The sequence below is a fragment of the Monopterus albus genome, unplaced genomic scaffold, assembly GCF_001952655.1.
Source record: "Monopterus albus unplaced genomic scaffold, M_albus_1.0 scaffold35.1, whole genome shotgun sequence".
Classification (NCBI taxonomy): Eukaryota; Metazoa; Chordata; class Actinopteri; order Synbranchiformes; family Synbranchidae; genus Monopterus; species Monopterus albus.
In genome coordinates, this window is record NW_018127915.1 from 2,073,954 (window position 1) to 2,090,518 (window position 16,565).

A 16,565-nucleotide genomic window follows, 5' to 3' on the forward strand; every position below is an offset into this window, starting at 1 on the left:
CCGGTGATAAAAAGGCTGGGGACCACTGTTATAGACCATTAGTGTTCTTATCATGAAGGTAAGCTCTAAAACATCAAAAGAAATCCGCAATAGAAGCACATGTAAAAATAGTCAGCACTACAAACGCACTACAAACCAAATCCAGACCTACATGCCTTTTCCCCATGGATTATTATTACAAGACACCAGTCTATACTGACTGCTAATAGTGCATTTTGGAACAGTTTCCCCCCTTTATTCCCTGCACCACTGACTATTTCATTTTGAGTTTGAACACCTGTGAAACAGTAAAGTCAAACATGAAGAGATGCCGGTCACAGATGCTCTACCTGTAATGACCAGTTGGTGTCACTTCACCAACAGCTCGGTTTCCCCCACTGACTTACTTCAAATTGTTATACAGTAGAATCCAAGAGTATATTACTGTACCTACAGACTTAAGGCTGCAAGTAGTTACAATTATAATGAAGACATTATTCTGGCTCAAATGTTCAGTAGACTGACTTCTCTCAGTTTGCCCTGTGCCAAAAGGGTTGCTGAGAATAGATTCAACCTGGAATTCCACCCAATGATCCTTCGCTGCTTGTCAGGATTGTATTGATTGTTGTGCACTGATCTGGTTAGCCACATTACCATTTCCTCAAACCATCTTCATGGTAAAGTCGCATCCATTCTTCAGCTGAAAGAAAATTCAAGTTTGGCTGGGACCTTAGACAAACTAGATATACTGTAGTATTAAATGTGTCACCACATCATTTCCCACACCTTCTCACATATCATTCTAATAAACATGTCTTTATGTCTGTTGTTGTCTAGTCAATATTTGCTGAGGTACTAGAAACATCAGCACAGCTGATTTCCCTTAGCCAATGAGACATTTTATAGAAAAAAAACAACTGCAAGAAAATTAACTATTTATCATGAATCTATTTTATTATAGGTGGTTGTACAGCCTTGAAAAGAAAATACATCACAGGTCAGGGCTGATGTAATTAGTCTGAAAGTACAAAATAGATGGACTTTTAATCTGTTATTTTTGCCACTTTCTTTTTTAATTTTAACTTCTTTTTCACCTCTGTGTCATACAGTATCTCGACACTGACTTTGTTGTATGTTGAAACAAAACTTGAGGTCACTGAATCTGTGGAGGCGGGGAGTTTGAGGACGACTGCATTGCATTTCTGGAATGGCATGTGTCGTAAATGACATTAGCCTCCTGACACAAGCCTAAGGCAGTTGCCATCTGTCATAAGGCAGGAGAGGTTTGCAGAGATGCAGAGAGAAGAATGGGAGGGAGGGAGCATGTGTGTGTCAGAGTCCTAGGAGTGTGAAGGCAAAACAGATAAAGTGCAAAAGAAAAGCCAGACTTGTTTTTCTTGTTCCTGCATATCTCAAGAAGGTGGGACGTGCCGACACCTTAGCTCAGTGCATATATACGACTCGGCGCGACGATTGGTTTCTATGCCTTGGATTTAAACACTCAGACTGCACTAAAAGGTACAGTGATGTATCTAGATGTTAACTTTGTTTAAACTTTGTGTTTGTGACACACAAACAGAGACAGAGAGAGAGGCAGGTACACTTTTCATATGGAGTGCAGCTGCGTTGTGTCAGTAATATGTGGATATTTTTGAAGTAACTTCATCTTGATGCGTTAGAATAAATTCCTAATTTGTAATTGCATTAAGTGCTTTGATTGTGTTTATTTGTTTGAAATTGTTTACACCTGAAAGGTTTTTTTGTGGTAGCAACTTGCTGGAAAAGAAGAAATGACAGGAAAAAGAAAAGAAGGAAGATGAGGAAAAGAACTACCTTGTGTTTGTACGAACGTCTGTGTTTAGTTAGTGTAGTTAGGTTTGGTAGTTATGTCACCTGCACAACATGCATCTGGTGAAGGTGGCTTTTCCTGTCATATGTATTTGTCATTACACACACGGTATGCAAGTGTGCGCACAGAATAGTCAGCATTCCTTCAACAAGCTTATGGAATGTGGCGATACAGAGCTCTCATTCATCGTTAGTACAATATTCAAATTAAGTCAAGATGGTGTCTTAATCATCCAGGTAAAAATTTATATATCATATGTAGATGTTCCAGTGAGGGGGAAAACTCTTGAATGCAATGTATGATTCACATTAAGTGTTAATGAGATAATGTACTGATAAATACAGAGGACTAATGCAACAATTCCCAAGAAACAAGACATCGGTTGTTAGAAAAATCACACAAAATGTGATATAAAGTCAAATATTTTACCAAGAAAAAGTTTTATTGTATTATCTAAGCATCGGTCCCTATTGTATGACAGTGTGTGCTTGATTCTCTTATTTCATACATACACAACAGATGTCTGTACCCCCTTTGGTACTTAAAAAGCCTCCAAGTGGCCGGGTCCGAACTGTTCCAGCAGAACAGCCTCCTCCCGGTGGTCGGCCCATCAACAGAGGTTCTGGCAAAGGTATAATCATCTGGCCAATGTGTATGTATGCATATGTACTGTAGATGTATTTTCATCCTCTTTATGTTCTTCCTCTGATCAGAGAATACTACCAGTCGGGAGTCAAATCACACATCTGTCTTCAATGCAGAAAGAGAAGTGGTATGTACTTGCAAAAACCATCTTATATATGATTTATATATGTGGGTGAAAATGGCAACCTGTGCAAAAAAAGCTTAACAAGAGTATGTAGTCCCATCAAGTCTATGTCAGTAAACCACATATGGTATTTACACAATCAAGGCAGTGCCCACTGTCTCTGCATGAGAGAAGTAAAGGTAAATTATAAATGTAAACTGACATTCAGAAAAAGAGTACAAAATGGTTTTTTTTATACAGAAGTAACATATTGTTTTAGAAACACCACTGAGTGGTAGAGACACTATAGTGAAACACTAGAAAACATTCCTACTGCTCCATGATGGCTAGTATATGGAATACGTTATGCTAAAAAAGGCTGTGGAGATAGGTCATGGTGATTATATGGTTTTGCTCTTATCATAATGACTAAATCATGTTAGACAAAGTTAACACAGCTGGAGGATATGACAGAAGAGATTTTATTTAGCTCTGTGGACATGGCAGGGACTACCTCATGAATCCAACATCATCAGCTAACCACACCAGTGTGACCAGTAGTTACAGTTTGCTAGTGCAATGCAGGACTGAAGAGCAGCAGTAAATGTGGTGAAGCTTGTTTGGTGAGACTGCACTTTGTGATGAAGATTTCATTTTACAATATGTTCATGTGGCTGTGGTGTTCCACCATTCGACCAAATAACACCTTAGAAGGTTGTAAACTGGCACTGTGTCAGACCTTGAACAAAACAAACATTACAAATGTAATGTTATCTCAGGGCTACTGACTGCATAAATACCTTACCATTAATGTTAGTGTTAACTCCTTGTATGCTGTTTGGCTGACTAATAGCTTATTAAATGATCAGTATTATGAATATTACTAAAGTAATTTTAGTAGGTTGCTCAAAGAAGTGGTTAAAACACAATATGTGTCTTTATCAGGAGATTCTCAACCACTGCTTTGATGATGTGGAGCGATTCATGTTGCGCTTGCAGCAGACGGCTGAGGCTCAGAGTGTTCTCAGTCAAAGGAGGAAGAAGAGTGGCAGGATGAGCAAGCAGGAGAACCAAAATTGTGAGTTGTTCTTCTGTCTTTTCAACTAACTACTCTTATCATAGTTTCATAAGAATAGTCAAGAAAAAAAGAAACACCCTGCTAAAAGTCTGCTCTAACGAATGAAACTGCATGAAAGCAACACAAAAAACCAATATGTAGAGTACTAGTCAGATTATATGTTTTTTTGAAGGCCACAATTTGCTAGCCTCTGGACATAGTAAGATAATTTAACCTTTTACACTAAGGTGGCATATTTGAAACCTATCAATGCTTCAAACACTGCCTGAGGTTTTTAGGCAGAGATATTCACTCAGTAATTGAATACCATGAACCTGTGAACAGAGTTTCCTGCAGAACTCCCTCATTCATGTTATTAATTCAGGATAAGACCTCAAATCCTGCCAAAATTAATAACACTGAGCACAGGAGCTCCGCAGGGGTGTGTGGTCAGCCCATTGCTCTTCACACTGCTGACCCATGACTGTGTGCCAACCACATTGTCAGGTGACATGACTGTAGTTGGCCTCATTACCAACAATGATGAGGCCAACTACAGTAGTGAGGTGTGCCAACTGGTCCAGTGGTGTAAGGACAACAACCTCTTCCTCAATGTGGGGAAGACTAAAGAGATCATTGTGGACTTCAGGAGAAAACCTCTAAAGCATCCACCACTGACCATCGACAGTGCTGTAGTGGAGAGAGTGAGCAGCACCAAGTTCCTGGGGGTGCACATCTCTGAGGACCTCCTCCTGGACCAACAACACCACATCACTGGCCAAGAAAGCTCAAACACGCCTCTACTTCCTCCGCAAACTGAGGAGAGTTAGTGTCCCTACCCCCCATCATGTGCTTCTTCTACTGGGGCACCATTGAGAGCGTCATCACTGGTTGCATCACTGTGTGGTACGGAGCCTGTACTGCCTCCTGCAGAAGGACCCTGCAACGCATAGTGAAAACAGCCAGCAAGATCATCGGTGCCTGGACCGTAACCCACCACAGAACATACAAAGACATAGAAAGACTACCTCTGCTGTTTTGCACAAACCCAGTACATTCCCCCTTCCTGTTATATTACATGTAAATCTGCTGCTGACTGTTTTTACCGTCATATTTGCTGCTGTCGGTCATTTGCACTACTGTTCATGTGCATCTCAATCTCACAACCATCTGACAATCTTCTTGTTCCTATTTGCACTACTGCCACTGATTGTACATGGTTTGAGTCATAGCCTGTTAGGTTGTACCGTTTAGCTTTATCCTAATCGCTTTAATTTAGTTTTCTTATTCTTCTTAATCTATCTTTACTCTACTTATAGTTTCCTAAATGGTATGGCATTCAATACTAGGTGAGAGAGAAATGGTATTTCGATTTTCTATGTGTCCTGCACATAAAGTGAATTGACAATAAAAAATAGGCAGCTTCCTCCTTATACCTTCAGATGTTACTTTACTGAGAAAGTTTTAGGAGCCAACATACTTTGGCTCTTTGAGGAAGTGTTAAGTTTAGTTTGAAATAACCTATAAAAGCTGTGTTTGAGGTAGGTTTGAAGCGTTGATTAATTGCAGCTCGTCTGATGGCTCATCAACACCTCCAAGCACCTCAAATTTTTCAGTTGGAGGTGTTTAATTACTGCAAGATATTGGTGAATGTTGACCTCCAGTAGGCTGCACAAAAAGAGTAGAGGCAGGAAACTATACAAACGTTATCACACTAATTTACAAGCTGGAAGCAGGTCAACAGGCAGGTTGCCAAAGAAATCTTTCAGGTAATTTCTACAGTAAGTGTAGCCAAAACCATATGATGGAAACTGGGGCAGAGTCAAAGAGTCATTCTAGAAAAATGCAGAGCACTACTAACCAAAACAGAAACAAAACCAAATAAAAAAAAATCATATGGCCAGGTAAATAGTTATATATCATACTGTATGTAGATGGTATGAAAACAGCACCATAAGAGACTTTCTCAACTTTTAGTTTGCTTCCTGTTAAAAAGAAATTGCTGTTTCACTGTGACATGAAGATTAGGAGGTAGCACAACTACAAGATTTGATTCCCTACCCTGATCTTTTCATTGTGGACTGCTATTTCATTAGGTGTTGCCAGTAGGTATGAATGGGAGTTTGTGTCTATCTGTGCTCTACCCTTTGTTGGCTTGGCAACATGACCTGGGTGATTCACAGGTTTGTGACCAGTGTATGCTGAGAAAGGTGTGACCCTAGATAAGGCTAAAAGCAATGACTCTATCTGTACGAACATATTAACAATAAAATAGAACATAAGATTGTCATTGCAACTGGCTTTGTTTTGTAGTACTTGCTAGAAAGAGCAGCCCACACCTGGAAGACTTTAATTAGCTGTGGTGTTTCACCATTCCTTTCTGCTATTTCTTTTATTTTCCCAAACATAAAGTGTTAAAACATGCTACTTAAAGCTACAGTATGTAACTTAAGGTAGCACTAGCGTGATACTCTAAATCAGTCCACTATGCTCGGCCCAGCACTCCCTCTCCCTGCTCCACTATGCTCTACTACACTCCGCCATGCTCTGCCCAGCTCTTCAGATATTTGTTGTTATGAAATTGCAATAAATGAGAATGCAACAAAACCTACTGCTCAAGCAGAAATAATGGAAAATCTCTGACTAATAATTGAAAATCTCTGACAGAGAGGTCAGTCCTGCTCAAAACCTTTTAGAGCTCATATCTGCACTGCTGCCAGTGCTGTTCACTAAGTTCAGTGAGACTTTCACAGCACCTCTCCACATTAAGACAAGTTTTTGTTGAACAGTGAGTGTTGTGTACTAATTATGTGTCTATGCTTCATATGTACCCTGTTGAGTTGTTTGGGCTGTGATTGTACTTTTCTGTGTGCAGATGATCTGTTGTCTGTGAAAGCTTGCCCTCCATCAGAGCAGGAATTTGTGGACCTCTTTCAGAAAATCAAGTATTCCCTCAGTCTGCTGGTAAGATTAGACTAGTCTTAATTAAGCACTGAATAACAATGGAAATGTCTGTAAATTAAGATGTAAACAACCCTGTTTACTGGTTTATTTAGGACCGTCTCAAGTCATCCATCTCACAGCCAGACGCACCGGAGCTGCTGCATCACGTCTTTGTGCCTCTTAGACTAGTGAGTCTTTCAAACGTTTCATTTAATAGTTTCTCTGTCTCTGTGATACTGACTGTAACCATCCTCTCTTTCACAGCTGGTGAGAACCACTGGAGGGCCAGCGCTTGGTGCATCTGTGGTTAGTCCCTCCATCACCAGCGGTGCAGTTTCCTTTCTGCTAAAACATCTGACTGAACAGGAAAAGGAACTCTGGACTTCATTAGGACCCAACTGGACTTCACCCCGGTCTGTGTATTCATGTACACAGTATGTGTGTAAACCTTGGTTTGAGGGTATGCCATGCTAATCTAAAATTATCTTCCTTTCCTCTTTTGCCAGTTCACGCCTCAGTGTGTCTGTCCCTCCATACTCACCTGTCTTCCTGGATGGATGGCAGCCTCAGGCCTATGACTCTGCTGGCCAGCCTTTGGAAGATCCTGTTGAGTCTCAGCACAAACAGGATGCTGTCAGGGAGTCTAGGGCAGCACAAACTCAACAGAGAACAGAGAGCTTTGGTAAAGGCACTGATGGAGTGTAAGTCTGTAGACAATAAGAAAAAGAACAAGGCATAGTTATGTTTTTATCGCAGTAGCGGCAGTGACAGTCAAATTCTTCATGGCTGCAGTGAACAGTATATCGCCTCATCATTAGTTGGGATTCGATTAGGTTGAGAATAACTAATTTCCATGCCTGTCATCAGTTTAAAATTGCAGATATCTGACTTTACTTAATGAAACTGGTTTCATTTTTCCATGTTTCATGTGTTTTAACCGATACTTCTGTTCTAGAGATGGAAATGGGGTTCCACCAGATGGTGCGATGCTTTACGTTTGCAGTTATGACTTTGTGGCTAGAAACAGCAGTGAACTCTCTGTGCTACATGGAGAAACACTAGAGGTAGCCACCCATCATTAAAATTATAGCTGGTGACACACCTGTACAAGTTGGATTATATCACAAAGCTCATTTGTAAGCAATCTTTCCTTAGGTAATTGAATCATCAAGGAGATGGTGGAAGTGTCGGAATCGCTTTGACCAGATAGGATTTCTTCCCTTTAATATCCTGGAGCCGCTGTCTGCTCTGAATAACAGTGGGAGAGATATCCCAGTGGTACGCAATGAGTCAAAGGTACGAGTACACAGAGTTTAGCTCTTGTTTGTGTCGGTGGCTCAAATCCTGTAGCTTTTTGTCCCATGCATCCTGCAATTTTTAATAATTCCTGTTTTTTTCATAACAGAGGACACCCATTTCCCCTCAGACAAAGTCCTTCTCATATCTTCCCCAAAGCCCAGTTGGGACCAGTCCTACTGCTACAAGCCCAGCAGCGCGATCACAGAGCATGGCTTTACGATCTCCGACAATGTCAGAGGATGAAGACCAAGGTACAGTAACATAGCCATACATATTAAATATCACTCATGGTGAATCTTGTGACGGCTTGTTAGTGTGGCAGTATATTTTGTCAAATACAAATCTATAACAAACAAACATGGCCGATTAGCAAAAGCTGAGCAAAACAAACATAAATGAATAAATGAATAAATGAAGCCCAGTAGACAAAAACAGAATTTAAAGAACACTCTATTGTACTTTGGTGTACAAATATCCACTGAACTGTAAGTATTCCAGAGGGCTTGGTTCAGAATGTGTTGAGAGCATGTAAGGCCCTACGCTCCCGTCTCCAGTTGAAAAATACTGTAGCTATTTTAAGATACCCCTTTTAACTTTTTTTTTTTGCATTGAAATAAGATGACAACATAATCTTTTGGTTAGAATGACCAAATAAATTGAATTAGCTCTTTTTTATTGTTACTGTACAGATCTGGTTAAATTATTATGAAATTTATTCACCATTCATATTGCAACGAACTCCCCCCAAAAAGCTCCCAAACAAACGAACTAACAAAAAAAACAAAACAGGGAAACAGTATCTCTGTGCTCAACTAAAATAATGGAACACCAATCTGTAGCTTTCTAAATATCAGTTTGTAGGATAGGACAGAGTTCATGCCATGAATTGATCATTTTGTTATCATTAATATTTGTAGAAGCGAAGATTAGAAAAGCATTGGTGCAGTCAGATGGTTGAACATCTTCATCCTACATTAAACAGACCTCTGACTATGTGGTCTACCTAAAACACTTTCTGTAAATATCACAACCTGGGAAATTTAGCATAAATCTGGAAGTAGAGAAATGTGATGCTCTGCTGTATACGACACTGTGCATGTGCATAGAAATGAACTTTTCTGTGTTTGTGCAGTGCTGATAATAAATGACGAGCTTCTTGAGCGGCTAGCTGGGAAAAGAGGCTCAGGCAACCGCCTGGTGATCCCTCGCACAACTGACACTTCTGCACCCCTGGACTATCGCTCGTCACCCGCTGAAGTGAAGGCCTGGCTCACTGTCAAGGGCTTCAGTCAGCAGTGAGTATCCGCTGCTGGAGAGAACTCCAGTTCAGACTGTTTCTACAAACCTAAATCACAACAAGGCTGGTTTGTAGAACCTATTGATTCATTTATAGCCACGTCTTGTTCTCATGACACTCTAGTTTCGTTTTTAGGAATAGCATGTCCAACATTTCCAACCAAAATGAACCAAATCAAATGCATTTGAAAAGTTCCAGGACATTTAAAATAAGTAGTAGATTGGTTCAGTGGAGGCGCTTATTGGACTTGGTGGACTGAACATATGCACAATAGCACCCCCTATTGTCTAAACACCCTCTCTGCCAAAGTTTATATTTTGCAGCTTTATTGGTAACTGAGTTAAGTTACAATTGAACATAAACAGTGAGCTGTTAGGACATTTATAAAACTTGAGTTCTGTGAAGTGTAACAAGAAGATTAACAAGTGAATTGTTACAAAAAGAGACAATTTAGATTTGTTTTGGATTATTCTAGTTTCAAGAACTGGATTTATCTTTTAACAAAAATACTTATCTTCAGGTTTTTGGTGATCAGCACTCATTTGGTTGCTCCTTTCTCTTCTGTTAGGACAATTGAGAATCTGGGTGTTTTAACTGGAGCACAACTATTTTCCTTGAAAAAGGAGGATCTCCGCACCGTGTCACCAGAAGACGGTACACGGGTTTACGGCCAGTTAATGGTTCAGAAGGCCCTTGTCGAGGTTGGTCCAGGGTTATTCTGCATGTACTGTGTGTGTGTGTGTGTGTGTGTGTGTGTGTGGTTATGACTGTGTCCATGTGTCCTGAACTAGCTGTTTGCTCAGCCTTGGCTTATGCACAGACTTATGCCATTTTAGCACAATGAACTATATTGATGAAAGACTATTTACTTTTTAATTTGCAAAACCCAAAATGCACATTAGCGCCTTAATACTTTATATGTAAATGGTAGCTATGGGCAGATAAGTATTAATTACTAGAGCACATTCCTGTTGTTGGTCTGATATTAAAGAATTTAATATGTAGGGTATCCTTAGGGATATTTTAAACTGCCCTTCACTTCACAGACAGTTAAAATTATCACCAAAGTCTAAAATTGTATGTATGCTAATGTGCACACAGTATGTCTGCTTCCTCTGAAAGAAAAAAAAAATCTCTGTTGAATCGCATTGTATCGTCTGTCGCCCTCAGGACTCACGAAAGTCACAGAACTAGAGATTGTGATGCAGAAACAACAGCAGAAGATTGACCTGCAATCAGAGAATGACACATCATGACTGAGCTCTCACATCCACTAATACTGATGGCACATCAAAGATCAACCACCATACATGTCATATTGCTGGGTGCATAGAAAGGTGCTGCAGATGATTTCTATTTTTTAATTATACATGTTGCTTCATCTCTTCTGTGCTGACAAAAGGTCTTTCAACTACAAATCACCGCCAGAGTTTTGTGAAGTTATTCCTTTCATTTGTTTATATATATATTTTTTCTGTTTTAATATTTCTATTATTCTTTGTTTGGCCAATATTAATAACACAAATACAATGAGATTAACTTAATCATACAAAGACTGGCCTCAAGGATTACTGTTGTGATGCAAGTACTACGACTATGGACTGAAGCTACTTTCAGAGCTATAAAATAAAATGCACATTCTGTTAAAATATTTATAATTGTACAGAATTGTCTGCTGACCAATAATTAAGCATTAAACTGATTTCATAAATATACACGTTCAGTCCCGCCTCTTTCTAAGAGATTAAAATGTACTTTGATTTTACATTTTTCATGGTAATTTCTATGTACTGGCTTGATTTAAAAATAAAATGTATATTTTTGTATTATAGCTATGAATTGTACTTTTTATAAACTGAAAGTCTTATAAAAGTTATTAAAACAAAATTTCAAAAAAATTGTGATGAATTTGAGATGAATTCAATAATTTATAGGTGTTATACTCCTGTGTTTAATGATAAGAGGTATAGGTAAATCATCAATACACAGAGCTGTGCAGTGCACAAGAACGAATTACTGCAATACATCTCTACAAATAACATTCACCAGAGTCTAAACAGTGATTATATGACAGCTACATTTCAGACAATTCCTGGCAAAGTTTTACACTTTTCCTTTAAACTGTTCATCCGTTTATTTAATTTCTTCTGCTTCACAGTGGATTTAAACAGAGGTAGGAACATTAAGTAATGATTTCAGTAGAATAATTACACTTAAAGCATGTTTTTTTTTTTATGTGTAATGAAAAACGTTATGCAAATGTATGTGAATCTAATAGGCTGCTGGAGCTGGGCCAACAGTGCAACTGAAGCATGTGATTTCTTACATTTTAACAATATGAACAACTTGAAATCAGATTAGATTTGACTATAGCTTTACTGCATGGTAAACTATCTAGACCACATGCTATTTAGATTACCGTTTACCATGATTATGGAACAAAAGCTAGAATGTCAGAAAGATTCTTTTTGTGGGATACATTCCAATGTTACACCTGCTCTGAGTCACATGCAATTAAAATATTCTACAAAATCAGGTACTGAGCCACCAACCTGATTGGCATCTGTCATCCATGTTCAGATTAAACACACTGCAGCTCAACGCTTCACAAATATTGATAAAATAATAAATCTATCCATTGTAAGAGCCAGAATGACAAATGATTACTACATGTATCCTGAAAGAAAAAGCAAACCTTTCCTCTGAAATATGTAATAACTATGTTAGTGCAGTTGCTGTTGTAACCTAACTGTAAATCCATATTTGTTTCAACATAAATCTTTGTGATTGCACTTGCTAGGGATAATTATTAGGTAAAAATACTGTATATGACATCTTTTTCCAATCATCAGCAGCAGGAGAACAGCAAGAGTCGTAGCCTATTACATGTTCTCACTGCATCTTCACATCTCACAGGTGATGGTCTGGTCACAACAGTCCCAGTTCAGCAGCTCTTTTCCCTGAAACCACAGCTGGATCTCCCTCTTAGCCCCCTCCAGTGAATCACTGGCATGGACCACATTCCTTCAAATGATCAACACACATAATAGTTTTACTTCCAAATGCGCGCGCACACACACACACACACACACTAGTTTCTTATACTGCAATACCTGGAAAGCAGCAGCCCTGTATGGCAGCTGTTTAATCCTGAAATTTACTCTACAATAAGCTCAAATGACACTTGTTACCTGCTGACATGAATGCCAAAATCTCCTCTGACTGTGCCTGTCTGGGCCTCAACTGGGTTAGTGTGCCCCACCATCATACGTGATGTCTGCACTACATTGTGCCCTTCCCACACCTAAAACACAAATAAATAAAGCATATGCACACATAAAAACAAGACTTGCAGAAATATGTAGTGGGTTTACACCTGATAGACTCACTACCATGTATGAATTATTTTCTAGCAGACATTTTCTCATAGCTTTCATGTCTGTTATCTTAATGCAAAGATAAAAAAAAATAAAAAGTACAACTTATATAAAATACAGGACTTTCCAACAAGGAGGCAGGAAAAGGAGCCCTCACCATGGCAACCACAGGCCCTGAGGTCATGTATTGCTGCAGACTTGGGTAGAAGGGCTTCATCCTCAGCTGACAGTAGTGCTGAGACAGGAGATCCTCAGACACCTTCACAACAGAGACATCCACAGTTAAAATGAGTTGTATAATACATTGTCAAACATATGCTCATATTCATGTTTCATTTCCAACCTCTATACCTGCAACATTTTCAGGCCAACCAGTTTAAAGCCCCGCTGCTCAAACCGCTGAATTATTTGTCCTACAAGACGACGTTGAACTCCATCTGGTTTTACAGCTATAAGAGTCCTCTCGCTTACATCTGGATGAGCTGGTGGTACAGAGCAGAACAGCAGCAGGTGTTATACAGAGGTGAACAATGACCCATATTCACCAACAGTAGACCTCAATAGGCTACTCGTACGTCTTCATGTAAAACAGACATGAACAGAATAGACACACTAGATATTATATGCATTTGTGTGGTTACTAGGAGCTGTGCTGGCACAGCTGGAACACCACACACGAGCTAATGATTGACTGCATGCGATCAATTACATACACATGCGACCTGACGCTAGAGAAATTCTACTGACATTTAAATGCATGACTACCTGTACAAATAAAGTGCAGTGACTTAACGAGATGGAAGTTTCAGTGAGAAAGTTTCACCTGTTGTTGTTGGATCGTGTCTTGTCCGTTACGCAGAACGCACATAGGTTTTGGACCCATTATGCACCCCAAGGGTCACCCTTTCTCAAACATTGTTGCTACCCACATCACTATCTTCTGTACCTGTAACCTAGTTCCATTTCATGACCCCAAGAGTTTGGGCAAATAAATTTATTCTTGCAAATGGGCCTGTTAAATTTGGAACAAATAACCATGGTCTCGAAAATGAATTCTCTAAGATTCTGACTTTATTTAAGCTCTTATTCAAATTTAAAAAGGCATTTGCGTAACACGACACGACAAAACAGATTTCTTAATCTAATTTCTGAATTTAACATCAGGTCCTTAATGGGAACATCTGAAACACTGGGAGAGATGTATGAAAGCAAAACTGATGACCTAACTAACTCCAGTCACTTACTTGATTTGCTCCGGTGTCCAGTAACTCTGTGTCCATCCAGTAGTGCACTGAGGGGAAACCCTGAAACCAGACATGTAGTTGTTCCTTGCTTTCCTGAATAAAACTGTTGGACAACTCTTTTTACAATGCAGCGCAGCAACATGACTGTGGTTTGAAGGTAGTTCTGTTATCGTCTAGACAAAGCCAACCCTCTTCAATCAAACTCTAGTCATCCCTGCCTGTCCCACTTGATCATTACTCAACTCACATATTTAACTCTTTGTGCGAAGAATTCATTGCTTTAATCGCACGCTTGTCCGACTCCGTCGCAGGATCTCACGATAAATACAAATTATGTCTCCAATTGTTGTACGAATTCGCTTCTACCCTCACCTAAATAATATTCTTCTCAGTGAATATCAAACAGCGCACTGGCAACTGTGAACTTAGGAATCTGAAATCCAGTTCCTACAATCACTGCACTGAGAAAATTATTCAAGTTTTGAGGAATATCTAAACCTTTAGGCTAAACGTTGCAAGAGACGAAGTGAAAATTCGATTCTTAGAGGCCAATCTTTTTAAATACACATTTGTCTTTGGTATTAATCAGCCGAGAAATGCTTTGGAGATGTTATAAAATCTTTACATCTGAAGCCCTGAACAGACAAAGTTCAGCTTTCAGGGATGATGCTGTATGTTGTGTGAGTTCCTGGAGTGACTTCACTTTATTACCATCCAATCTAAAGTGGCCATTTAATTAATGCTTCCCGTCTTTCATACATGTCCTCACATAAGACCATATGTGACCCTGTGTGATGTGTCACATGCTATGGATGAAGACCTCTGTTGATGCTTCATGTCTGTCAAGGGCTTCAGTGATTTAAAATCTGCTCTGCCTTCTTCATCTGCTCTGTAAAAGCCCAAACCAACTTCAGATATCATAATTTGTGTACCTGTTCCAGAAATGAAATGCTGACAAGAAATTTGAAAGATGAATTGCAGTTGAAAGAAATTTTAAAAGATGCCATTTACAAGTGGAAAAGCAAAACAGTGTAAACATACAGAAAGTTCAGAGGAATCTCATAACGCAACCATTATTCATAAAAATAACACTAACAACACAGAGAGTAGAGCACACAGGTCAATAAAAGCATGAATGAATTATTCAGTACCTGAGTTTTACTAAAAAAGCACTTTATTTATTCAAGCAGGTTTTTTCTCTTTCAGAATGGAATGATATGAAAGATCTTAAGTTGAGAGTCTGTCTCCTTTGGAGATGAAAACAATTTGAAGGCAAAATGAATAAAAGCAGACATTTAAAAAAACTCAAAATGAGTTAAAAGTGCTCAGTCCCAGCCCAGCTTTGTTGCAGAGACACGGGAAAGAAGGCCTGGCTCAGACTGCTCCAGGTCTGGGCAAAAGCCAACTGCAGACCAGGTTTACAATTCTTGTCAAATTTTCATTGGCAACACATGAGGGCACTGCCTTTTAAAAAATGATGCGCCAACCCTCTACAGTAAGTTAATAAACAAAAAAAAAAGAAAAAACAGCAGCATCCTCAGCCTCCACTGGCTCAACTATGTCACGTGTGTTGTTCCTTCCTATTACTTTAAATAGGTGCAGCACAGGCTGTCTCTGAAGATCATACTTAATGTGTGGAGAGGTTCAAGCAGCCGTTGTGCTATAGCTTGATGGTGCCAGTGGGCAGGCTACTATTACACAGTCTGTAGTAGCGAAGGTCGTTCACCAGCCGCTGCACGCTTTGAGTGAACGAAGGCAGGTCCTTGAGAGAGAAGAGAAAAATTAAATAGCAATATCAGTTTACAGAAGAGACAGGAGTTGAGTGTTTAAAATGCAGTGGAGAATAAAGCAGCATTCAAGAGAAGAGGCGAGTAGGAACATGTCTTGGTACTAGAGGTGATCCTGAAAGTGTTACATTCTTTAACTAGAATTACCACCTTGCAGTTGCATGGCCTTGACCAATCAAGGTGCAATTTACACCCATGTCTTTGAAGAAATATATAAAAAATATAAAGTGTATTTTTGGCAAAATGGAAGTTATCGCTATATCCACACGTACAGTACAATTCTAGTGAATTATTTTCAATATTGTATTCACAAGAATGGGACAGATGAGAGGTCACAGTGGCGGACAGACAACCCGAAAACACAGCTCCTCGATAAAATATTCAAGTGCCAGATTGTCATGTTTGTCAGACTACTGATGAGAAAAAAACAGATTGTGACAAATTTATAATAACATTTAATGAGGCCAAACATTTAAGTGCTACTGTAGTCAAGTTATGTTCTATTTCTATGTGCCAGGCTGTGGACAAATCAAATCTTTCTTACAAATCATGTAACAATTAATTCTGTCTCTTATGTGATCTCTGTGCCAACAGTCATTGACATAGCCACCCATTAGGCAGACAATATCTCACAAAATTTCTCTCTTACCCGTTCAAGCTTGAAGTTGCGTGCAAGAACAGCTCGCTGGCTGGTGTCGACACCCTGGCAATTACTGAGAAACTCTGGCATGAAGGCCGAGTAGAAGGCATCGAAGTCGACAGAGGCCATGTTGTAAATAGCAAGGGTGATTTCCTCCTGAAGAAGGTCGTGGCTTTTGTTAAGAAGGACCTGCAGCAGCACATTGATGAAGTGGAAGAGCATCGAGGTCCGAAAAAGCTTCTGAAGCACAGTAAAACAGAAGAATGACAATGGGGTCTGTCCACGGGTTACAAGTAGCAGTATGATGGTTGGATACAGGGACAATTTTATTTCTGTCGCTGTGGC

The 16,565-nt window shown here is 39.4% G+C and overlaps 3 protein-coding genes across 3 annotated transcripts in view; 1 reads left to right on the forward strand and 2 right to left on the reverse strand.

Moving 5' to 3' along the window:
- Positions 1-1,402: 1,402 nt before the first annotated feature.
- eps8l1a (EPS8 signaling adaptor L1a) lies at positions 1,403-10,595 on the forward strand. The gene is made up of 15 exons (XM_020597847.1): positions 1,403-1,497; positions 2,348-2,459; positions 2,542-2,600; positions 3,522-3,621; positions 5,473-5,532; positions 6,509-6,597; positions 6,690-6,764; positions 6,841-6,989; positions 7,083-7,277; positions 7,532-7,640; positions 7,732-7,872; positions 7,982-8,126; positions 9,008-9,170; positions 9,741-9,877; positions 10,343-10,595. The coding sequence occupies exons 2-15, from the start codon at positions 2,348-2,350 to the stop codon at positions 10,426-10,428; spliced, it is 1,620 nt and encodes a 539-aa protein (XP_020453503.1). The 5' UTR covers positions 1,403-1,497; the 3' UTR covers positions 10,429-10,595.
- A 1,480-nt stretch (positions 10,596-12,075) lies between these two features.
- nme4 (NME/NM23 nucleoside diphosphate kinase 4) lies at positions 12,076-13,432 on the reverse strand. The gene is made up of 5 exons (XM_020597825.1): positions 13,405-13,432; positions 12,901-13,031; positions 12,707-12,808; positions 12,364-12,476; positions 12,076-12,196 (listed from the first exon to the last, which is right to left on the reverse strand). Exons 1-5 carry the CDS (start codon positions 13,430-13,432, stop codon positions 12,076-12,078), a joined length of 495 nt encoding a protein of 164 aa, XP_020453481.1.
- A 1,318-nt stretch (positions 13,433-14,750) lies between these two features.
- The window catches only part of xpo6 (exportin 6), a 15,290-nt gene continuing 13,475 nt past the window's right edge, over positions 14,751-16,565 (reverse strand). Inside the window, exons 21-22 of the mRNA XM_020597826.1 lie at positions 16,230-16,558; positions 14,751-15,555 (exon numbers count right to left, since the gene is read on the reverse strand). Of these exons, the coding sequence (XP_020453482.1) occupies positions 15,454-15,555; positions 16,230-16,558 (431 nt within the window). The 3' untranslated portion in view covers positions 14,751-15,453. The remainder of the gene's footprint in view (positions 15,556-16,229; positions 16,559-16,565) is intronic.

Excerpts from the sequence above, each read along its gene's own strand:
- eps8l1a (XM_020597847.1), top strand. The coding sequence starts at position 2,348 with ATGTCTGTACCCCCTTTGGTACTTAAAAAGCCTCCAAGTGGCCGGGTC. Across the intron at positions 8,127-9,007 it reads GTCAGAGGATGAAGACCAAG|TGCTGATAATAAATGACGAG; the intron begins GTACAGTAACAT and ends GTGTTTGTGCAG. Across the intron at positions 9,171-9,740 it reads GTCAAGGGCTTCAGTCAGCA|GACAATTGAGAATCTGGGTG; the intron begins GTGAGTATCCGC and ends CTCTTCTGTTAG.
- nme4 (XM_020597825.1), bottom strand. The coding sequence starts at position 13,432 with ATGGGTCCAAAACCTATGTGCGTTCTGC. Across the intron at positions 12,477-12,706 it reads CAGGGCCTGTGGTTGCCATG|GTGTGGGAAGGGCACAATGT; the intron begins GTGAGGGCTCCT and ends TTTGTGTTTTAG. Across the intron at positions 12,197-12,363 it reads TTTGGCATTCATGTCAGCAG|GAATGTGGTCCATGCCAGTG; the intron begins GTAACAAGTGTC and ends GATCATTTGAAG.